Here is a 25,192-nt window from a genome sequence, read left to right on the forward strand (position 1 = left end):
GACCGCGGTTTTAGTTCCTTATTTTTGGTTCACAACTTCATATTAAAAATAATAAGATGATTAAGAAAATGAAGAGAAACTTTTTCTTGTCATGATGTTTGAAAATATAAGATATGTCTGTGTTTTATGTTGCTCATCATGTTGATCATTTTTAAGGGAAATTTTACGGTACCATTTCTTTAATAGTTACTTTATAATCACAAAGTTTACATGTTAAACAACATTATAACAGTGAGGTTATATAACATTAATTATTACATTACAAACATTGACTGTTACAGTATTATCTTTCACTTTTGGGCTCATTAACTTCATGTTTAATGGTGTTACAACATGACGTTAACATTAAATGTTTGTCAATTTCATTGTTAATATTATAGTTAATAATACAAAATAACCTTATTATTATAGTGACAAAGTTCATTTTCACGTATGTGTGCAAATTATTACATTACAAAAGCATTATTCGATTAAAGAATACTACTACTATTTTACTTTTTTTTTAAGAGTAGACTAATCCAAGTTTTAAATATATATTCCAAGGATACAATGGTTGTAGTATATATGGTACTAAGTGGAATACAAATTGACTGACTGGGTTGCATGGAGCCATTTGTAAAACTTCAAATGACCATGCATGGGATTGAAGCGGCACTGGCAAGCCTGCACGACCATAACAATAAATAATACCATAGATCAATGTCTTGATGAGTCATATGCATGTGAATTATTAGCTGGTGAAGATAGCAAAGCATATCATCACTCCTGCAAAAATTGCAGATACATCAACCTAATAAAAGGTTTTTTTGCACGTATATTTTGGCTGCATTTGGAAGAAAGCAGAAGCCTTCACATTGCTTCATTTCATCAAATATGTCAAACACACTTTTCACAGATTAAAGTTTCGATTTGACTTGCTCGTGTCGAAGTCCCCTGGCCACTACAATGTTGCACCACGGCAGCCATTAAAAAGATCAAAATACCCTCACATACATGCCTTAATTGGGAGAGATACTCTATTTTTACTATTTCATCTCGTGATCCGAGTTTATAATGAGACAATTAGTTTACTTTTTAAACAAGTAGTAAACATCTATTAATTGGATGATGATGCCGCCGATACTAAATCTTAATTGCAAGAAAGAATTTCTTGATCTCCCTAATTGAATGCATCATGCATGCATGTATTATCTCACCAATAGAGAAAAGGGCCGCAACTGCAGAGAAAACAAGAAACTGAGAGCATGTGGCAAGTACAATCATGTTTTGCAAGGGGGACATGACAATGTCACATATTCTAGCATGTTTAAAGTTTTGCATGTGCACTGTACTATACCGGCTAGATTAATAAGATAGAAAGGAAGAAGCTGAAGAGGGGAAAAACATTATTTGGAGGTTGGCAGTTTGACAATTTAGGAGAGCATCGCTAATTTTTCTGCTCAACAAATGATGAAAATATGCCTCCTGTTTTGACACATGAACCAAATTATCAATCATTTCTAGTTTTATTTTTCTAATTGTTTTTTTTTTTTTTTTTTTTTTTTTTTTGGTGCACTAGTGTGAAAAATAATAATTAATTGTTCATATTTTCATATAGGAAGTCACGATAATTGTATGTACATTTTTATACTTTTCACAGTAGTTTAGATATACATCAATAGTTGACAGTCATTCACACGCATATGATTATAATCAAGCATTTTTAGTCTAACTGACAGTTTCGAACCCAAGACTTATTGAATTTGAACATCACAAACCCAACAATGTACAAGGGAACCCAAGACCTATTGGCTTCGTCCCTGGTCGATGGTATCGTCATAGGGCTCAAAAACGATTTTGGTGCAGAATATTTCATCAACTCGGACGATATTCGTACAGAATTGTGAATCAAATTTTTGTGACACAACAGCGACCTAAAATCTCTGCAGATTTATGCGTGGTCAGTGATCACTTGAGGCCTCGAGGGAGAGATAGGGGAGGATTCTCAGATCTGGGTGGGGTGGCAGAAAAACTTTCACAAAATATAGCCAAGCAGGTTATATTGCAAGTAAAAGTTTCGAATATCACTTCATCATTTGGGTTAAGATATGGAGCAGGACGATGACCTAATGGTACACTTTCAAAAGCTGCATGCAGGCATTAATTGACACTGACACTTTGGATATATAGGCCACACGAAGGCTTAAACATTGGTTGCTGGCGTTTAGGTGAGATAAGGTTTGAGAGATGTCAATGTGTATGTGTGAGATGATAGCGAAATCGATTCTACTGGCTAGAAACCAACCAGGAACAAGAGAGCATGAGGGCTTGCTTGGCTTATTTTATAATATTGTCTTAGTTCCATTTCGACTAGATTCTTCTTGATGAATTAGGAATTAGGACCTCGGGGTAAGAGTAAATACTTCTAACTAATTGAGCCGACACAAATTCGCCCATTGGATATTATTATGTGGGTATGACTATAGTTTAGTGGTTCTCTTCCAAGATTAGTGAAAAGAAATCATTTTGTCACCAATCTATGCAGTGTATATAAATTAATATTATACTTTAGAAGATAAGTTTGTTGTCTATCGTATTATGATATGTAAATTAATAACACCACGTGACAGTGTTACGTCACATACAAAAAGTTATTGTTGAGACACGTAACAACCATTTGTATACAATTCAACCATTGAATACTAAGTTTCCAAAACATTACTAGAGAAGTTTTCCTAGAATTACACTCCGGTGAGGAGATTCAAGAGAAATATATGAATCATATTTTTATGTTCCGTTAGTGTCAATTTATCAAGGCAAGGACACTTAATATTCCTAGACAATTTTTACACACGACTTTTGAAATGCATAATCACCTTGAATGGTTGAAGCGTGGGCCGGTATGGAAGTGATTTTAAAATGACTGAAAGTGTTTTTGATGGAAGTGTTTTGGGTTTCAAAATCACTTGAAGTGCATTTTGAAAGAAGCAACAGTTGTGTGCTTTTTGTAGGAAGCACTTTAAGTGTTTTTCCAAAATTCCCTTGTATTTTTACTAAGATTTAATTCCAAAAATATTATCATCTAAAATGTTTTCGATTATTTTAAAAGCATTTCCACACACACCCTTGATCTATTAATCTAGTGCGCTTTAATTAGTTTGACACATTCACTAACGTCAAAGGTGGAAAGTAGTAGTCGTTAGGGATGGTAGTTGTGGACCTCTGTACAGGCCTGTAGGTTTTAGGGCTTTTCTTTTCTTCGGACTCTTGAGTCCATTCCTGAAGAGCCCATTCCACGAACCAAAGGAGCCGGATTGCAATTATACAATTTTGAAAGAGAATAATAGAAAGACTAAATTTGTAGGCTAAATTTTGTAAACTAAATGATATGGAAGTTGATGATTGGATTATTACTTAAACATTAATAAGCGTGCTCATATCTTATTGGTGACAACAAAATTACTGATTTAGCAATACTTATATGTATTTAATACAATCACCATCTCGATGTTAAATGATGATGATATTAAATACATATAAATATTATAGTCAGTCCCCAAAACTGCATCAGAATTTCAGCAAAATCGTTGATTAGTTATGGTTTGGAGGGTACAACACAAAAAGATTTGATTGATTAGTCTTCGTAAGAGCATCTCCAATGAGTTTCCTAATATTTTAAATAAAAATTTAAAACCTATTGTTCACAGTTATAATGACTCTCTAAATTAAATTTTAATCTTTTAAGTTAAATTTTAATTTAGAAATAGAAAGCGTGATTGGAAGTGCTCTAAAGGTAACCCTATCCCGATAAGGACATAATTTTGTAAATCACTACAAATCACCATACAAAAGCCCATGAAATCTTGTGAATTTCTTGAGGATCATATATTAGTTATCGTAATATATCGTGTAGATTTTGCTAATTGCATACAAGGATTAGTAGAAAGTTACAAGCTTATTATTTAATTACATGGACGCCACATTGATCGCGTCGATTAACAAATATCATATGGACAAAATATGAACTTTCACAAAAGCAAATGCTCACTTCTTTGAAACAAATACAGGTCACAGGCAAGTATTTTCCTGTTACTAATATCATATTTCACAATCAACAACAACAATAACAAAGCCTTTTCTTCCTAAGTAGGATCGGCTATATGAATCCTCATTCAGGATTCATTATCATAAGGATTCGACGTAACCTAGGAGTGCCGGCTGTCGACTACCTGGTGCCCTTCCCTCCTCCTTTATCCGGGCTTGACTATCAGAGAAAAATATTTACCAGTAGTGTAAAAAAATGAGAAACACTAACTCCCCACTATATTACAGACTCAACTGAACCAAACCCTTCAAGACATCATTTATGCAACTCAAAACATGAAATGTGGGATCCCAGACATGGTCAAATTATCTGATACAAAATATTGTGGATCATGATCGTCGATCATGTTGATTCCGAAGATGATGGAATCATTTAAAGGTTCCGAGACCAACAGCAGCCTCTCCACCGTACGGCTGGAAGCTTTCCCTGGCTCTGGAATAGCAAACATAGTAGAACTCAGAAACTATTGTGGAGAGGAAAATGAAAGCTGCTCCTGCACCGAAAACTCCCTTTCTCAGTTGCTGGCAATCTGGAGGGCTTTGGCCGAAAATGGTCCTGTACTTGGTGTGGTAGGCATTCCTCACTGAACCCGCCAGCAAACATGCCTCCGCAATTAAGAAAAAGACCCTGGTAAGAGTACCATCAATAAAATGTGTAAGTAATTCATATCCATATGACAATCCATTGCAAGATGTGAACCTTAAATTCTGGCGTGGAACTTCAAATCTAAACGTAGTCTGCATTTATAAGAACAAATGTATTGATCTAATTAAATCGATAAATTATACTCAATCCACCAGGCAACATTTTTTTCAGCATGTTATAAATCTTACCAGCAGACTATGAAAAGGATAACTGCCCAGGCTCTTGACCCTCCAGGTTTCAATGGCTTCCCGCAGCAGAAGCATCGGCTTGCCACCATTATAATGACCTGACCTACCAAGAAGAACAAAAATGCACCAACCCCGTAGCCAGTTGCAATGTCTGACTCATAGACACAATAGTTGTAATTTAACTCAGTATTCTGAACGACATTCGCCTGTCATGAACGACAAATAGATTGTCAGCAAGGACTGCCTCTTATATATCAGCTGGAAGCCGAATGTACTACTATCTTTTAGGCTATTACATTGAGGATGAATAAACTGGTTTGCATGATTATGACAATGCAAAACCGGTTTATTTTAAGGCCTCTGTTCGATTTCTCAATGGGTTAAGTAAAATGCGATTGCCCAGTGGGAAGCTATAACAATAGCCAACAAGCACCGACTTTTTAGACAAGTAAAATTATTGTATTACTATATAGTATATAGCAAGATGCAATTGCTGTCATATAATCGGCACTGTCAAGGGGCCCAACCTTCAGCAAAACTCCTTAGAATGAAGGATTAGTAAAATATTATTTGGCTCATTTCGAGATTTCATTCGTTCAATATATGGTGAGGAGGGAAAAGCTCTGTGGATTCTTCCTTCCTATGCTGATTGAGATACGAGACCAAATCAACAACAATTATAAGAAGGAAGTTTTTGGATACTAAATTAATCCCAACTCTTTTTTTTTTTAATTTTGTGATACAAGCGATACTGGGGAGGGGGAAATTGAACTCGGGGCATCGGGTGCTAGGGTGAATGGTCTTAAGACTCTTAAGTCTTAACCAACTGATCTACAACCCCCCCTACAAATAATCACAACTCTTATGCTCAACCAACAGTTCTGAACACTCTTATTTGGCTCGAAAATCTCCCAAAACAAGCTTTTGGTTCAAGAACACCATCTTATTCTTGAAATCAATTTATTGTACGATTCAATTACATTTGCCTGCATATGTTTCAGCGATCAATACAATTTGCTCCAACAAATTCTCCAAGAAAATCACATGCATGCATGAACAGAAACAACACATACAAGAAAGAAAACAAGCAATATCAGTAGATCTGACCATGCTATGAAGTAAATTATTTGTATCAGCAAGAACACAATTCTCTTGGCTCTCACGTTTCTGATTGAACCCATGTATTTTTTGGCCTCATTGATCAGAATAACAAAATTAAAAGTACTAGGCCCATCAAATGCCAAATGGGTTGCTTTTATTTTCTTCAATCCGAAGTAATTGACACAGACTGCATCTAGTTTCCTACATTTTCTTGCATTTTCTCAGCATCCAAACATAATATATCACCAAAGAACACATAATTGCACAAACCCAGAAAAACATTTCCAGTAAAAACCAACATTATGGCTTAAAAAAAAGGGAAAGACAGAACTTACAGAGCTTCTCCTCTGCTCAGCTGCAACAGCGAGCCCAAAAGCAATGACATTCAGGATGAAAACTGTAATCAGCAACAGCTTGGATGCCATGGATTCAAGAACTCACTCACTCCCCAGATCTCTCTCTCCTCTCTCTCTCTAGTCTGCAATTTGTCTATCTGTTTCTCCCTCTAAATACAAAATCCAACCGTGAAGTGTATTGAATAAGTGAAGAAGCCTTAGAAAAAGAAGGAAAAAAATAAAATAGTGAATGGATATATTACCAACAGAATGCAACATGCCACCAGTTGAACGTCATATGAAAATGGGTTATCACCTGCAACAGGAAATTACCAAAATAGCCACCACTGTTGGTTAAGAATATTGGAATTGGAACTTCGTTGAAAAAAAAACTGGAGCAAAATTTGGATAATTGTAGAAATTTTCTGGGTGGCATTCCCACTTCGCAAAACCACAAGTTTGCTTAGTTGGTAAAAGTAGTCAACATTTACTCTTATGCATTTTATTTTGTGTCTTTTATGTTTGGGGAGAGGCAGAGCCAGATTTAGGATTTCAGATGCAAAAGTAAATGCTTTTGATCACTTAAGTTGTAAATCTTTTACTGTAACATAATTTGTGTTTGAAATCTAAGAAATGTAATACATTTTGTGTTAAAAAACTAAGAAATGTTGGAGTACGCTGTGCGATAATATTTTTTTTCTGCTCAAGAATAAATTAAGATGCGAACATCAAAATAGTGAAGAATATAGACAAAGTGAAATTATGTTGTTTGAGTTCATAGTGAATATGTTATTGAAATATGGTTAGTGTGGTTTACGAGAAAGACGAATCCAATGTTCACTTTTAACTATCAACTAGTTATTAATCTAGTGATACTTTTCTTTTCAATGTTGAAAGAGGTTATAAGTTCGAATCCTCCATCCCTTAATAATAAAAAAAGGGTCCAATTCTTATTATTTGTTAGAAAATAATGATTTTAGGTTGAAATTCTACAATTCATTCTCGCTCTATGAATTTTATGAAGTTTTCATCAATTACAAAAGTGAAGAGCTAACGTTATCGGCAGAATGTCAATAATTCTCATATTTTTATTCTAAAACAATTGGATAGGTGAAATAAGTGAAAACAAGACTATCATTTGAATCGAAATAACAACGAATATGTTAAAAATTCGAATTGCTCATGCAAGTTGGACATCCCAAGTATTCAGTTTTTATATTTAACATATTTTTCATAATTATATTTAGCCCTTTTATTGTTGGAGGGGTAATTTTGGCATACGGAGGATTTTAAGGATCCATACGACACCAGAAAGCTTTCAAATGATTAATTATATATTCAATATTGTCGGTGAGGAGTTGTGTGTCGTTGTTGTTGTGTGTGAGAGAGAGAGAGAGAGAGAGAGAGAGAGAGAATCAACGGATGCTTCTTAAGGGTAAAGTGCAGCAGGCTTTTTCATCAACAAGATAGATCTGATCAGATCAGATCCAACGGCTGATTTTGCGGTATTTTTGGGACGCTTGAAACACACGAAAGAAAGAAGATTAGAACCTTTGCTTTCAGTCAGTGTTGGATGGTCTTTCACTCTCCTTCTGTGGATTTTATACCATGCACTACACCCCGTGCTTTATTCAGTGTGTCCTCGCCTTATCTGCCCCGTGAACTAGAAACGAACATGGTGATATTTGCCCGTTAACTAATCGGACCGAATTTATGGCCTAAGATTACCAAAACGACGCTAGTTTATGAGTTTAATTCAATAAAATCCATTGTTCGAAAGAAAATATATTTTTATGAGCATTGACGGAGTCAAAATTTTTCTTTTGAGGGGCTTATAATCTGTGACGGAACTAGAAAATCCTTGGGTAGATGAGGTATACAAGTTTAGTAGTATAAAAATTTGTTGGTGGACATGTCTTAGCGATGGTTGGGATGGAGGGATTGAAATAGGAAGTTGGGATGTAAAATTTGAGTGAAGTGAATTGAGTAAGTGAAATACATTTTCTCCTTGCTCTCGCGCATGCCACTACTGCCCAGTGCCCATCACAGCCTGGTGTGACGCTCATTGCCTTGTGGGTGTGCAACATTTTGATGTGATGGAGGGGATTTTTGAGGTCTAGGTCATCCCATGGTTAAAAAAGCCTCATAATATTGTTTCCCACATCCCCGACTAAAATATACATATAAAAACATAATGAGGGTAAATGAAATCATTATGAACAAAACTTGACGACATGAGTAAATTTCATTAGCATGTAACAGATATATACACCTACTTAGGCGATCAAGTTGAAGCACATATATGTCTCACATTACATGTGGTTTAATATCCTAGCAGATAGAGGTGTTGGTTTTTCACCTATGTGTTTCAGGTTCAAAACTCTCTTCTCTCCAATTGTAATATTTTCGAAGTCTCTCTCCCCTTAATAATAACAAAATTAAAATATATATGTATATATGTGTCTAATAGTAATTAAATTAAAAAACTATATATATATGTAAGTCTCACATTGAAAATCTCATGAAGTTAAATTCTCTTTATATTGAATGATTTCATTACTAATTATATAATAAACAGTTTACATACGTGGGACGTTCACTCCCATTATTACTAAGATTTTTTATGATGAAACCCCACACCTTTTAATTGGTGGTTAAGTTTGAGTTAAAGTTGTTGAAACAAAACTCATAAGCATAGAACATTTGTGTGTTGGGGACGATCGTTCTCTTTTGTCAAAGATAAATCGAGCAAAAGATTTTATTGTGCGACAAGATGGTAGTGGAGGAAGCATAATTTGACCATGCTTATATGCCCATGGTTCCTCAACCTGTTAATATTTTCCCTGGAAGCTTGAAGCATTCCAACAGAGAAATTGCCGCTTCATATGTGACACAAATATACAAGCTGTTGTTACATGAAATTGCTTTCCAAGTTATTGGATAATGAAATGATTAAATAAAATATATGAGTATTGTAGTTCATTGGAGCGTTTTCCCGTCAAACCCTAAATCATTCCCAACTTTGAGTAGTTATAGCGAATAAACTCCACAAACTCGTATGACTAATGTTCAAGACTTTTTTTTTTTTTTTTTTGGTTTTTTTAAGAAAAAAAAATGTTCAAGACTATTTAGATTTGATTGAAATGATGACTTTAACTCTTCTTTTAATGGAAGAATAATGGGAATCACTACTTTTATTTAATGTTTAAATTATTTACGAAATTGACGATATTTTTGTTGAAATATCAAAAAAATTAAGGATGAATATGGAAACGAGGTGAAATGCAAACTTCACACCATATCGATGAGATTTGGAAAAATCAATGAATATCGACAATGTTCATCAATTCACAATAGAAATATTGTTGAAACCAATTACATATTTCAATCTTTTCAACTCTTTATCAGAAATTTTTCTTTAATTTTGACTAAAATCTGAATGAGTTGATATTCTCCTCCCATTGTAAATTTTCATAATTCGTCGAAGACCAACCGATATTGATATTGATTTATACATCTAATATTTCCACCTATATCAATGTTTTAAACACTGCTTGTGTTTAATTAACAAGCTCTTTCACCGTTCAAAGAGCGGGGTCACCACAGAGGCCACAAAAATAGTTAATCATTAATTTAAAGGATATAGGGTGGTACAAAAGTGGCTTCACTAGAGTTAAAAGTATGAGAGACAAAAAGGGTTATATAACAATATAAACAAGCTTTGACCCCAAAAAAAAAAAACCAATATAAACAAGCATGTAGAATCTTATACTGCAAACTCGCTCGTTTTCAAGAACCAAATACTTCATCCGGGTTCAAACCCCCTCATCCCCTTAGCATAAATTATTATAAATATCGTTTGTATTAAAAGAAACACAAATCCACCGTTAATAAATTAAGCAACTTTTGTGCACCTTATCCTCTTGTACAACTTACTATCATTTAGGGAATCGCTGCTTTTCACTATTTTTGGAACCTGTCTATTTGCCAATTACGTTGTACGCATACCATACACAAATCGTAATAGCTTCTATAGAAAATGAGAAATAAAAAGAAAGAAATAAAAGTGAACTTAAATACAAGGACTAATCAGACGGCTAGTATAACATATTCTTACGATATTTTATGAACAAATCTTATGTAATATATACCTAAATGCATGCACCAATTCATTTCCTAAGAAAACTATCGAATCATGTGGTAAAAAATTCTCAAAAGATTACAACTTTCTGGCTGACGATGTTCGTAAATGATTTTTGTATAACCAAGGAGATATTTCTGAAATGGCATAAAAATCTTGGAGAATAAAACTGAATTAATTTTATACCCCTTTAGTTATAAGATCACCTTCCTAATACAAAAGATGGTTTACTTTTTACTTAAGAAAAATAGTATCTGCTAATAAGTTGAGATATAATTACTGCCCTAATGAGTACCAAAGGCCAAAACTTTCCTCTCCCATCACATTGCCAAAGCCAAAATAGTCTCTAAATTTTTTCATTTTCTTCTTCTTCTTTGGATAACAAATTTTAGTGCAGAAGTGAGAAAGCCATTTTGTAGAAGGACAAAGCAAAATCAAGAAAATAATGTGGTATGGTGCACTCCGAGCTGCAATTATATGGACCAAGGCTTCAAGATGGAGAAAAGTGTCCAAATGGTAAAACAATCTTTCTTGACCCTTTAAGTTTTATTATTATTGTTTTGTTTGTTTGTTACAAACGATATTTTACACTAATTTCTATAAACTACTGAGAGGAAATTCGCACTTGGGTGCGGAAGGAGCACATCGTTGTAGCCAACTTGGTTAAGCCTAAGTACTGCAATCTTTACGTTTTATATACCGATCATCAATAAGGTGTAAATGATTATTATTTGTTTTACAATGATGTAAATGCTTATAGTTATTTTCTTCGAAATCGGGTTACTGCATATTATTGGTCGAGACTTTGTTAATCTTAAACATGCTGCCCTGCTCAGATACGATTTTACACGTATTTTAAAGTATTGTGCCACATTGACCTTGATATGCACAGGGTTATCAAATTTTGGTCACACAACTAAGAACATCTCTCTAATGGTATTACTGTCAAATGTTAGAAGAGATGTCACGTTCGATTTCTAGTCTCCTATTGTTTAAAAATAAAAGATTTACATCAAACTCAAATATGGCTGTGCCGAGGTGACTAATGGTGCATGCTTGTATTGCAGCAAGAGCCTGGTTAAGCAAGTGCAGAAGCATTTAACCATCCAAAAGAATAGGAGAGATGCTATTGTGAGGCAGGCACGTGTTGACATCTCTCTGCTTCTCCGAAATGGACAGCTAGAGCAAGCTTTACCTAGGGTAATTTAATCTCTTGCTAATCAAGGACTGCACTACCTAATTGTGTTTTTTTTTTTCCCATCGTTTACCCATGTTTTCTTTTAAAAGAAATCAATTTTGGCCACTTGGGTTTTGACCCGACTCTTGTGGTATGAGAGAGATACTTTGGTACAACGGGAGATATATTTCTTATAACTTTCTCTCTTATCACATGATATATGTACAAAGTAATGCACTTCTAGTTACTGATAGACTTTTTTGTTGTTGTATGATACATCGTGGATCTTGAGACTCATCTGAAATTGCTTCTGTAAGAAGCACTTACGGTAATAAGTTTGACACGTATTTCTTAAAAAAAATACTTCTACTGTTCGGACACCTTTAAATTTTCTTTTTTCTTTTTTTTTTTGCCAAACGCAATAAGAAGTGCTTTTACCACCCCTTAGTTTTAACAACCACCCAAAAGGCGTTAATTTGGTTTCAAGTCTCTTTAAAGGACAACTTTTGACCACCCCTTTTGTTCTTATGTCCAGGTTGAGAAACTCCACAAGGACCAGTGCTTATTGGCTGCATATGATCAAATTGCCCATTTCTGCAGTTGCATTACTACCAGTATTGTCCATGTGTACAATAACAGGTAAGTATCAAGGGATTTGTAACTCAGTTTGTTAAAAGCAATAAATTCCCTTCCCCGATAAAGCTTATACAAAATAAAATTTAACAAACCAATAAATTCTGCAGGGCAGTGCAGGACTTGCCTGGTGCTATTGGAGAAGCAGTTGCAAGTTTAATATTTGCTGCCTCAAGATGTGGTGAACTGCCAGAGCTACGTCTGTTGCGTGGCCTGTTCAAAGAGCAATACGGATGGGAACTCGACGTTATCAGTGTCGAATTACGTCCTGGGAATCTTGTGAATTCTCAGTTGAAGGAGAAACTATGCATAACTCTGATTCCGGATGATGTGAAACAATATTTAATAGGTGATATAATGAAGAACAGCAATGTCCAGCTGGCTCTTCAGGATAGCCAAGGCACAACACGCCAGGTGCGCACAAATGTTATTTGTATCACATTTACTGACTACTTTATCGACGACATTGTTAATAGAACCTCACATCGGAAGTTTATAACCTTGCACAATAACGTTTAGTCCTACTTGTGGTTTGAACCTAATATATTTGAAATGTCAATTTGACGAACTTCCTAAAAGTGCTTTTCCTGATGGCACAGAACTATAGCTTTGCAGACAGAGATTTCAAGGATGAGCAGAAAGCTGATGGGATTCAAATACAAATTCCGAAATCGGAAACAGAGAAGAGTTCTGGGATACGTTGTTCGCTGTCGAACGGTAAGCTTTCACTGGCCACGCTATCCCATTTTCAGAATGGCTCAAACACAACTGCTGGTTCAGTTGGCTTAAACAAAATCAAGAAAAATGATATCAACTTACGGGACGGAAATGCAAACCCTAGGACACATGCCATGACTACTACACCAAGAAAAAGTACAAATGGGGATGCTGTGAACAAAGATCGCTGCAAGATGTTGGTGAAGAGTCGCCATTCTTTCGCTGGTCCGGTTGATGGACATAAAATGGCGCAGGGAACGTCTCCTTGCTCCAGCCATGTCCACCCCAAGCTTCCGGAATATGATGATCTAGTAGCCAAACTTAAGTGTCTCAAGGCAGAGTATAGGCATCGTAAAAACTTTTCAGTTTTCTGATTATCTTGAGAAGGATGCAGCAATGGGGTTAATCTGATGATTTCGTTTACGGTGAATGATGCTTGCATAGTACTTTATGAACGTATTGTTACCGAATTGAGTATATTTTTACTTAAACTCTTAGGATTCCAACAACTCATTCTTCTATGCACATTTTACTTGTACAGACAGGAGAATTCTAATTGGTTTATTTCAGAACTGTCAAGGCCTCCACGACAAATCTAACCGAAAACAGTTCGACCATGTCTATGATGTTGAATCATGTAACGACAGATACATCTTACGAATTCTTATTCCAAGACCAATCGAATGGCTAATCTAAACTAGTAGATCGGCAAATTGAGCCTGTGTGGATCAGTGACATCACAAACATTATATACTTGCTGATTAACAAAGGTGCAAAGATGTCTGTTCTTACACAAACAGATTTGATATAAGAGAATATTACAAGAGATGCAGAAAATAGCTCGTATTGTCTATCAATTCAAATGCACAAGCTATATCAAATAAACAGATGGCTATCTTTCTATCTTCCTAGGATATACAAAAAAAAATACATAACTTACAGTGCTCTCCTTGTGTGGCAGCAACACCCGGAAGCCTTATTGGATACGAGAGCGGTGAGGCTATTGCATTTGACAGCCATAAAGAATGCATCAGCTGCATTATCAAGCAATTCAATTGGTCGGTCCATCCCTTTTGGACACGAACAACCCAAAAAACCAATGGAAAAGTATTATGACATGCTGCAAACAAAAGCTACGAGCAATGAATTATCTTAGTTCCACAAATATCAATTGACAGGAGTGTTTCGGCTCTTCCGCCCAAACAATAGAAGCTTCTTAAACCCTTTGGCAGCTTTAGGAGAGTTCTCATCACTGTTCCACTTCTTCCTGGAGTGGAGTTCCGTGAGTGTTTCATCACTTGGTGGAGTAGAGATTTCTATCTCAGAGATCTCAGAAATCGGTAAATTCTTAGTTTTTGCACCAGTTTCTTCATTGTTCACAGCTGAAACAATCAAAGCTTTCTTAGGTGATCCCAGAATAGGAGGAGATACAATCATTTCCGGGATATAATTTCTCTTGTCTTCACTTAGAACTGGAAATTCTTTAGGCAACTCTTCGACATCACCTGTAAACTGATTCAGTTTTTGAGCGTTCTCTTCAAAAGGTACAGATGAAACCAAATTGGGAGAATACCCGTTGCAGCTACCGTTCTCCAAGGCCTCTCTTTGTGACATCAAATTTCCCTCATTCTTTTCAACAGAAGATGTACCATGGATTTCTTTTTTCTCTTCCAAATGATTGATGGAACGGGTGGGTTGAGTTACAACCGCAGCTGCTGACTTAACCGGCAGTGCTTCTTTGGATTCTATGCAAACCTTTTCCTGGACATTAGAGTCAGATGAAATCAATTGATTTGATTTCTTCAGGTCCTCTTTTGCACCCAAAGGTTTGGCTTTGTTTGGAGCGGGTTTCTTATTCACTGCAGCAGCTGCCTTCTGTGATGAGGCACTTGCAACCACACCATTTGCCTTGATGTTCTGTGTTTTGGGTTGGCCAGCACTTGGCAAAGTTGGAGTTAACTTTTCAGTTACTCGTGTGGTTGCAAGGCGTTCAATGGTGGAATTCCGCATGACAGGCTTATCTGATTTCTTAGTCTCATTCTTCGAGTTAGTCATGGAGATTTTGGCAGTTTTATTGTCCATTGGGGCCTTCTTAGATATTGCTGTATTAGAACCACTCCTTTCAGCAATTCTCTTCTGGCGTTGAATCAGTAACTCCTCCATTCTCTTTCTCCGCTCTTTTTCCTAATAAATATTGGAAAAGAAAGTCAATGAACCAGCAAAAAGGAAACGGAAGGGAGAGGGAGAGTGTTAGTAGCAATGAACAAAAAGCAAGTCTCAAGACATCTAAGCCATTTGATTTGGGAAACACATAACACACATAACAGAAAGTTCAACTGCATAATGAAGCCACCAAATAATAAGTTTCTAATAAATTGACGGGAAAAGGGGCGAAAAATCTTTTAAAGAAATAGTAAATATCAGATACAGTCAGTGATATGAGTACAAACTCTTTAAAACTATCTTAGAAAACCTTATAAAGGGAGTTTCTTTCAGTACATACCATTTCAGATTTGCTCTTGTGGGCTGTGCTTTTGCTTACAGGAGCAGGTTTCTTGCTTCTTGACATGACATCAGACTTGCTTTTCGCCAAAGATCCATTTACAACTTTAGACCTGGCTTTTTGTCCAGGAATTCCACTATTTTTATCATTCCTTCCCTTACTATCAGAAGGCTGCTTAACTTCATCGGAATCACTTGCTTCAGTGCCAGGATTCTTCGTAGTAGCTTCAAATGATGAAGCAATAGTTTCATAATCCATTTCAGGAGTCCATGGTGCCACAGCATGCTCCATAGCTGATCCACGGTCAAGCATCATGTAAAGGTCATCTGGTTCATGAACACTATATGCTTCAGGTTTATCATTTGAAGTTTCTTGCATGCCATATTCATCTTGAGTAGCTCCATTGATCTCTGGGACGAAGCTTATATCTGTCCTGAACTGAGAATCAGATTGATCAACTAGTGATCGGTCTTGAACCATGAAAGAGTCATCCCCTAGAACATCTCTCTTATTTCTCTCCGCATGAATTGCATCAACACCATCAAACAATTTCAGATCATTATTGACATCCCTATTTGCTGATATATCTGTTTGGTTGTTCATGAACCAATCCCCTTCTTTAGAACATTTGGTTATGTACGATTCATTGACACAATCAGATAAAGTATCATGGGATTTGTTCCCAGATTCTTCAGTTCTCCGTGAAAATAATACGTCCTCATATGTGCTATCTTCTTTCTTGGTAATCCGGCCAACATTCTTATCACCTTCGAAGTATTGGACACGTGGTTTACTCTCATTAATTGAATCCCTCTCTGTCACCACAAAAAATTCAGTTGAATCTGCTCGTTGCTTAGTCACTTTTCCTTTGCCAGAGTTCTTACTTGAAAAATATTCCTCCTCAATCTGTACATTGTGTGGTTCTATAGCAAACGAACTTTCATCCTTGTCCCTCATGAGAAGGTCTTGGAAAGCATTCCAGTTTTCATTTTGTTTTTCTCCCTCATAAGTACTTGCAACACCAGTATTTGAATCATCCACAGCACCACGGAACTTGCCTCCACCTTGTTTTTTATGACGATGTGAGGTTGATTTATGTTTCTTCTCAAAAGACCCAACAGCTTCCTCTACCTGCTGTTTAATGGATTTGCCATCAACAAATCCATCCTCGTCGGATGAATTTCCCTCAGACGTACTTCCTGTTTCTCCATCCCTCTTAGAGGTTATGTAATTGATATTTCGGATAACCACCTTTCTCGAGGACTTTCTCCCATGCCTTTGCTTATGCATCTGATCATCAGATTCACTCTCATAACTGGAGCCAGTGTTGTCACCGGATCCATCTTGGTCTGAAGTTTCTAGTACTTTTTCATGAGAATGTTTCTTTTTATTCCTATGAGATTTACGATTCCTCCGTCCATCAGATTCCTGATCAAAAATAGGGCCAGATTCTTCCCCATTCGGAGGCCATTTCATATTCCCTGGATAATATGGCGGAACCTGCATACCAGGAAAAAGGTAACCTTGATACGGGTGCACTTGTGGATACACAGGACCTTGGAAATTGTGCATGTACTGAGGAGGCTGGTTTGGCCATGGGTTTGGTACTTGTGGCTTCCCATCCATTGATGACATCTTAACCGATGTTGGCAAGCTATTATCTGCACACGAGAAGAAGACGTTGGAGATGGAAGCTGAGTTTCTTTCCTTTTATTAATATTATTGACTTCTCTCTAAGATTGTTCAGATGTGAAATGAAAAACGAGATGATCATCGAAAATATCTGTAGATTGTGATTCTTAAACCATGTCATGGATGAGTTATCTAATATAAAGTTGCAACAGAAGTTTTTGGGCAGAGTAGATCACAGCCAAATTATAGGCAGAAACGGGAAAGACTCATGGGTGTTTAACCATACCTTGGTTCGCGTCCAGACTTCCATGACTTGTTGACTCCGACACTGATGTGTCTAATGAGCTATTCTTCCCAACAGAGAGAATACTTTGGTTAACATTTATCATGAGATTCTGATGGGGGTCATTATCTTCTCCGGCAAGAATTATTCCTGATGTTCCCAAGTACGGCAGTTGTGGCTGAGCGAGTGCCTGCATTGCTGCTATTTCTTCCATCCAAAGCCTATCTTCGTTCTTTTGCTTGTATAGATTTATGAAATTAATGCACGCCTCCCTGAAAATAAAACGCCGAACCTCCAAATGAGAGAAATGAAGAAAAACAGTTTCGAGAAAAGAAAAATAGAATTGGATCGCATTAATTTTGGAATAAGGATAAAACCCTTCAAAAAACTTGTGGAAATCGGTAACAGGTGAGTCAAGTCAACATTTCATACCTTAAACGTGTAGCTCCAAAAGTATCAGCAAAAGATATAAGATCGTCTATGTAGTCCAGTTCAAATCCAGCAACTAAAGCACGAGCATAAGCCATCGCTTGCTCTTTGCATAGTACTACCTTCCGGGTTTCCAAAACACGTTGAAGACGAATCCTGTTCAACACCAAAAGCTGAATAATCAATGCATGAAAATGCAATTTGTTCTAACCAAGCAGTATAATAATCACACATGAACTTTTGAAAATCCAGATTACTTACTTGGAATTTTCTTCTGGCATAGCATCAAGGGCTCCATTGGATTCACTGTTTGACTAAAACACCATCACAACACAACAAAACGGTTCATTATAATTGCAAGAGCTTCAAAAGGAAACAAATCGGTACTTTTACACATATACAATTGCCGAATGATGCATACCTTGATTGCAGTTGACTTATTTTGATTCCCATCTGCGGTCGACATTTGAGAAACCAAAAGTTAGAAGGCAAATTTTCTCAACTGTAGCCGTTAAATTGACAAGGACAAAGGGCGCCCATGCACAAGCCTCCCACCATTGCACGGTCCGGGTTGGATCAGATGCTTACTCCTGTGAGACGTTTTGTCCTATTTCTACTTACGACCTCTATGTCACAGCGGAGCAGCCTTACCGGAGAGATTAAAGCATGCTTAAGGGTTCAACAAGAGTCGATATTTTGTAATCTTTAAGGACATACAATCCCTAGTATCTGGGGAAGATTTTCCTAAAACACTATTGCTCATGCAGCACATCACCGTTAGTATCCTAAAGAGCAATAACTCGCAATCTTTCCCATGATAGAAAATAGTGTTTAATCATTGAGTTTGATGCTAGAATAATTCAACAAATTGAGAATGCTGTAGATTCAGTAAATGTAATCAGCAGGTAAATGAATTGAAGAATATACAATAACAGAGTAAATAATACGAAGGATCTCCGAAATGCACCTTCTGATTCGACTAGTTCACTCGATTGAATTGAATTCTCAATTTGCAAAATCTCCCTCTCAATAGTCATAAATCTCTCAAGAACTTCTGGCGTGCTAACAAATTTCACAAACCTGTTGCATTCACACCAATAACATCACACCAATTACTCAATCTGTCAACAATGAAAACTATTTCGCGCTTCATCCGCAAGACATAACGTCCTAAAGATCAGAACTTTACACGAGTACATCAAATCTAAAAGCCACCTGAACTCTCCAACTTCAATGTTACCACTTTGGTCATCTCAATTACAAATATAAGTGTTTATTTTATAATTAAACCAATTCTTCATTCGAATTTATCACAAACCCAGATCCAAACTTGGTGATCAAATTTAGAAAATTATCGCTCAATTGTGCTAGATAATTAGAAAAACACATACATTTTTACAAAATTACCTCTGCAAAGTGGCTTTGGTGAACCAGGAGGCACCGGAGTCCGAAGGACGAAGAATGATGGAGTACCCTCCTTTGGAAATTTGATCCTTGGCGCATTTCAAGTGACCAAGAAATGGTTCTAGAAGCCCTGAAGCCAATTTCTCGTTTGCACCAGCAGCAGCAGCAAATATCACCAGTTCACATCTTTTAACACACAAACAACTAACCTTTAGCAGAAACCCAGAGAATGTAAACTGTTTCATTGCATGAAACAACATCAAACTACACGAAAGATTGGGTCTTTTATGTACCTTGTCCTGGTTGGAGTGAGTTGAAAGAGAACATGGTCAAGGCGAGTTCTGGAGTCCATTGTGTTAGAGAGAGAGGGAGAGAGGCAATTAAAATGTGAGCTTGGTGGACATGGGAATGGATACGTTTTGTTTGATTGGGGTATGCAAATGAAACTTAGAGAGAGAGAGAGTGCCAGCAGACGGTGATGAAGCTGAGCACATGGGGCAATATTTTTTCAGAGGGTTGGAGAGGAGAAAGAAGCACTTTTAGACTATACGTGAAAGTGGATCCCACGTGACTATACCGACGGGAACGTATCTATCTTACGTCTCTCTCTCTCACTCACACACCCCACATTGTTTTCACGAGAGAGAGAGAGAGAGAGAGAGATGAATCTAAGGTGTTCGATCTTTCTTAAACCCACTCCACTCCCCCACAATCCACATCATGGTAGCGTTAGATTGTCAGAATTGCTTTCTCTCTTCTGCAAGCTTGTTTTCGAAGAGATCCGTATTTAAGAAAACAAAGAGAAAGAAGGGTCCTCTCTCTCTCTCTCTCTCTCTCTGTGTACCCTTCTTAGGGTCAACACTCTCATGCTGGATACGTGATAATATATATGTGAGAAAAGTGTGAGGAAAATGCTATAGTTGGTTTTGCTTTACTGCTAATATTACAGATCTTGAAACGAAATAGAGTGAGGGAGTGGACAAGGAATCATCACACTGTCAAGCACCAACCGCAAAAAAGCTACTTCCTCTCCTCAAGGACCAGTGCCTATTGGATAATGTTAGCTAATCTTCTTCTCTCCCCTTCCTTACCTTCCCTTTTACTTGAACGATTACGAATAAATTATGTCAATATTTTATATTGATTTTTTTTTATAGAGACAATAAGGTAAAAACAAAATGTGAGAGGAGGGGAGGGAAGGAGATGAGAATAGGAGGAGAGAAAATTCTACTCCAAAATAAAAAAGAAAACTTTAACGAAAAACTCCTGGTACTGCTCATTTTAACGAAAAACCACAAATTTACACTAAAAAGTCAATCATGGTACTATTCACTTTACCCTTTATTTTGTTCTTATCGTTAAAACTCAGGGTTTTCAAAATATTTTCATTAGTTTTCCTAAATAAAAATGCTTCCCTATGAAATGGAAGGAAAAAAAAAAAAAAAAAAAAGCGAGCAGAATCAAGTTATGAAGGAATTTCACATTTTCTAAATAATTTCACTCCTCATGAATCAGTTATGACATTCGGGATTGGCTCTCATTCATCTCATTTTCGTTGTAGCAAAGTTAGACGAGAGATTGGATTTACCATAAAACACATAAAGACATTGGCTTAACAAAAAATATTATTTGAACCTTGTGTATGCATGAAAGGTTTCAAGGGTTCTTTGTTTTCTTCTTATGATGTGAACATTGCAACGCCAAATGAAAGATCGAAATATTTGGCTTTTCCAAGTGTCATTCCAATTATTATTTAATGCTTTTGCCTAATAAGCCATCAACCTTCTTTCATTTCGATATTTTATATTGTACAAAGTATACTAAATTATTTTCATAAATCATATATGCAAATAATAGTTTTATAAAAGATGATGGAATAACGGGATTTCAATTATGGTTTTACATGCTAACAAAGAGAGCACCCAACAATTTATTAGTCACAACGATCACTACTCACCTTTCTGTTATGCATTTTTTAATTATTTTGTTTAGCTTCTTCCAAATAATAGTTTTATAAAAGATGATGGAATAACGGGATTTCAATTATGGTTTTACATGCTAACAAAGAGAGCACCCAACAATTTATTAGTCACAACGATCACTACTCACCTTTCTGTTATGCATTTTTTAATTATTTTGTTTAGCTTCTTCCAAAACTTAAGCCACACTTGATGATTTTCAAAAATAATTATGAGTACCCACCAAGTTGTATATGGCATCCCAATTCCCAAGAGTAACTGGATGTAAAGAAGAGTAATGTTATTCTTACCATGTTTTTGCACCATATTTTCATATCATCTTAGATGACATTTGATGTGTATAGCCACATCATTTGAATTAATCAGATTTTTAAATTTAGTTCATTATTTAATAAACTAATAATTAAGAAAATTAGTTAATTAAATGATGATTGTGATATACAAGGAGTATTTCTCCTTCATTTTCTTGGGTTTTGCAAATTTTTCAAATGATGTGGCTGTTCACATCAGATGACACCTAAGGTGGTATAGAAATGTGGTATAAAAATATGGTATGAATACCATTACTCTGTAAAGGAACTCAATAATGCTATTCATACCATGTTTTTATACCACATTTCTATACCACCTTAGGTGGCATCTGATGTGGACAGTCATATCATTTGAAAAATTTGCAAAACCTAAGGAAAAGAAGGAGAAAGATTTCTCTTATATCACAATCATCATTTAATTAACTAGCTTTTCTTAATTATTAGTTTATTAAATAACGAACTAAATTTAAAAATCTGTTTGATTCAAATGATGTAGCTGTCCACATCAAATGCCATGTAAGGTGGTATGAAAATGTGGTACAAAAACATGGTATGATTAGCATTACTTATTTCGAATTCCAAAGTTTTATTTTGGTTTTGTTTTTCTTTGTGCATTTAATTGTTTGGCAAGTGTTGAATTGTCTTTGGGCATTTAGAGTACGTTGTGAATGAATATCAAATTGATGAAAAAATAGTCCTTGCATGGCATATAAGGAGTGTGTTACTCTTTATATTAGTTTTATTGTAAAACTTCAGCCATGAAAAGTAAGCAAAAGTAATCCTTAGCTAAAAACAATTTCTATTTGGCTTTTTTTATTAACATCCTAATGTATCCCACATTAAAATTTAATATTAAGTGGCTTATGTAACCTATTATGCAATGACAATTTCCATCCTATGAGGTTTAAAGAAAATAAGAAATTTCTAAATACACCCCAAATTACTTTTAACTTATTATTTATCTTCTTCAACTATCAAAACCCCTCTCACCCTCCACTCCATTGTTAAATAAAATTTTACTATTGAAACTATAAACACGTTGATTGAGAAAAAAATTTAACGAATGGAACACGATACCAATATTTCGGAATCTTCACATGAGGTAAAATTTCATATTTGTCATTGTTTTAATTATTCAACGACATCGGTAATTATTTAAGCATACTTTGCTTTCCATACCACCCAATTTTATAGGAGGCCAACCCATCAACGCCTTTTCCGTTCTTATTCATCTTCTTGGGTTTACTTTTGATCTGTTAGGTTCCTCCCAATTGCCATTTTTTAGCAGAAATCCTTTTGTTAGCAAAAGGCTTAAAGAGACAGAGAAAAGGAGATTGGCTATGATGACCCAATGAAATTCAAGCTTAACAGACCAGATTGTAGACTTATCATTTTAGAGAATGTTATGGTTTTAATCCGAAGTCAATTTAATTTATAAAAATTGAAAATGAGTATTATAAGATTTGAAGAATTAATGTGAGGTGTATGTGGAAAATATTAGGTGCATGAGAATGTGGAGTGTAAGGGTATTATGAGAAAGTATGTGGGGTGTATTAAGATAATTTTTAATTGAAAAAGTAAATATGGGATTATTAAATATGTGGGGTTTAATTAACAATATATGAGGTGTTAATAGAATAAATCTTTCTATTTCTAGCACTGGTTTATAAAATGTTAGGGAATAAAGCAAATACAATATTATGTCATATTTTTAGACATAACGTCCTATTGTGAAACAACAATCTACCTTACATTAGCTGGATGCATTAAGACATTTTATCTATGATGGTGATGACCAAACACCTATTTGAAAACAGTAACATTTCTGGGTCCATTTGCTTTCTCTTTATTTTGTATTTTTATGATTAAGCATTGATATGAAATCTTAACCACCACCACCACCAGCAGAGGACAAGCAAAACTTTCATTTCCTACTGCCTTCTTATCCATATGTTTCTTCTGAGTGTCGCAAAACTTTGGATACCTTGTGCTCCATCTGCCTTGAATTTGTGATTAAAAACTAGGAGCAAAGTCATCTCAAATAATGTAAAAGTGGAACTATTTTGAAGGTTAACTGATGAGTCAATATTATATTATATATTCCACTCTAATCTTAGTTTATTTTGGTTATTATTTTGGAAGAATGTTGATACTTTGACTTGGATTTTCAATATAGGACTTTCGACTTCTTCTAGAGCAAAACGTAATCAAATGGATGAATTTTGGAGTAATTTTAGTTGGAGGATATTTGTGAGTTACTTAGCATAATTGTGTCAAAATATTAGATTTTTCCACCAAACAGTTATTTTCTGGTGATAGAATAAAGGAGCAACGCGCTGTGTTGGAAAAGTGACGTTTTGGACTTAATTGCGAGTTTTGGAGCTCAAGATACCTATTTTGGATTCAGCCCCTTCTGGAGATGTGTTCAGATGTTCCGATCTTTAAAACAAGCTGTCATGGGCCGGATTTGGAGGAGATTTGAGGCGAAAACGTGATTGGACAGTTCCTTTGCTTAATTAGGACTTTATCTTTTAGTATATTTTATTATTATTTGGTTTCCTAGTTGGAGCCAAAGACTTTTATTAGGATTATCGTAGAGTTTAGGACAGCGATATAAGTCTTTGGCCGGCTCTAGTTTTTCTACTTCTTCTTTGATGCGACTTTGGAGATAGGAAATTGGCTAGGGTTCTTGAAGAATTTCAGACTTTTACTGTGTTTTCAATCCTTTTCTTCATAATAATATTTTCTATGATTTTAATTATGAATATGCGTAACTAATCCGTTTTGCTAGGATGAAGCCTTGAGCCTTAGCATAAATATGTAATTTTTATTTAATTGCTTATGATTGATTGCATGTATGCTTTGAATTATTGATCACTGTTTTAAACCATCTAACTGTCTTAATCCTTAATCACCATTAGGATCTTTAAAAAAGTAATTCGATGCAATTCAGTTGGAATATTACAGGAGAATTGGGTTTTGCTTCTTGTGGTTAATAATTGTAATTTCATTTAAGATGAATATCACGTCTTAGGGGTTGCATGGTTTTTCGGAGGGTTTTCACAGAACTTAATGAGTCTTGCATGTTTATATTTGATCTGAATATCACAGACGGATTGCATGTTAGATATACGTTCTTGCTTGAATATCACGAGGAGAATATGTATTAGGAAAACCTAACCTTCAAAGTTGCATATGTAGATCATAAGTAATTGGTAAAAAATACATAGGATTGTTATGGTGATGGTGGAACCCTAGTGCTTTTATAAATTGGTATTTAAAAACTCTTTTCTTTTATCGTATTAATCTTGGGCGAATTTACTATTTGTTTTTAATTAAAATTCGTTTTTAATATTACCCAAATTAAATTTTTTTTTTTCAATTTTTAGTTTTAAGTAGTTAATTAGGAATTGGTTTTACATAAATTATTTAAATAGCCATTGTGGAGAATGACCTTGCATGAACATCTATATTACAGCATCTTTGTACTCTTACAAGTATTTTGTGTGATTTTAACCTTTTTTTATGTAAGTGCTAAAAATCCTATCATTGACCTAGCTGTATATACATGTGAGCATGATGAGCACGGACATATCTAAATAATTGAATCACATGCAATGTTGACAACCT

General features: G+C 35.5%; 3 protein-coding genes and 1 non-coding gene across 4 annotated transcripts; 2 read left to right on the plus strand and 2 right to left on the minus strand.

Moving 5' to 3' along the window:
* Positions 1–4,005: 4,005 nt before the first annotated feature.
* On the minus strand, positions 4,006–6,603 carry LOC103935547. Its single transcript, XM_009345320.3, has 3 exons — positions 6,354–6,603; positions 4,918–5,123; positions 4,006–4,711 (listed from the first exon to the last, which is right to left on the minus strand). Exons 1-3 carry the CDS (start codon positions 6,441–6,443, stop codon positions 4,453–4,455), a joined length of 555 nt encoding a protein of 184 aa, XP_009343595.2. The 5' UTR covers positions 6,444–6,603; the 3' UTR covers positions 4,006–4,452.
* A 4,336-nt stretch (positions 6,604–10,939) lies between these two features.
* On the plus strand, positions 10,940–13,395 carry LOC125478005. The gene is made up of 5 exons (XM_048585628.1): positions 10,940–11,010; positions 11,562–11,694; positions 12,207–12,310; positions 12,415–12,817; positions 12,904–13,395. The coding sequence occupies exons 1-5, from the start codon at positions 10,940–10,942 to the stop codon at positions 13,393–13,395; spliced, it is 1,203 nt and encodes a 400-aa protein (XP_048441585.1).
* A 363-nt stretch (positions 13,396–13,758) lies between these two features.
* Positions 13,759–20,117, minus strand: LOC103966972 (COP1-interacting protein 7). Its single transcript, XM_048585585.1, has 9 exons — positions 19,566–20,117; positions 19,276–19,458; positions 18,836–18,948; positions 18,290–18,321; positions 18,130–18,182; positions 17,872–18,024; positions 17,443–17,711; positions 15,525–17,185; positions 13,759–15,205 (listed from the first exon to the last, which is right to left on the minus strand). The coding sequence occupies exons 1-9, from the start codon at positions 19,622–19,624 to the stop codon at positions 14,189–14,191; spliced, it is 3,540 nt and encodes a 1,179-aa protein (XP_048441542.1). The 5' UTR covers positions 19,625–20,117; the 3' UTR covers positions 13,759–14,188.
* A 2,778-nt stretch (positions 20,118–22,895) lies between these two features.
* Positions 22,896–22,989, plus strand: LOC125478156. The gene has a single exon (XR_007258916.1). It is a non-coding gene; the product is annotated as a small nucleolar RNA Z107/R87 (small nucleolar RNA).
* Positions 22,990–25,192: the final 2,203 nt, after the last annotated feature.

This window comes from the organism of the source record quoted next, unplaced genomic scaffold (assembly GCF_019419815.1).
Source record: "Pyrus x bretschneideri cultivar Hongxiangsu unplaced genomic scaffold, Pyrus_bretschneideri_v1 Contig23, whole genome shotgun sequence".
Taxonomy (NCBI): Eukaryota; Viridiplantae; Streptophyta; class Magnoliopsida; order Rosales; family Rosaceae; genus Pyrus; species Pyrus x bretschneideri.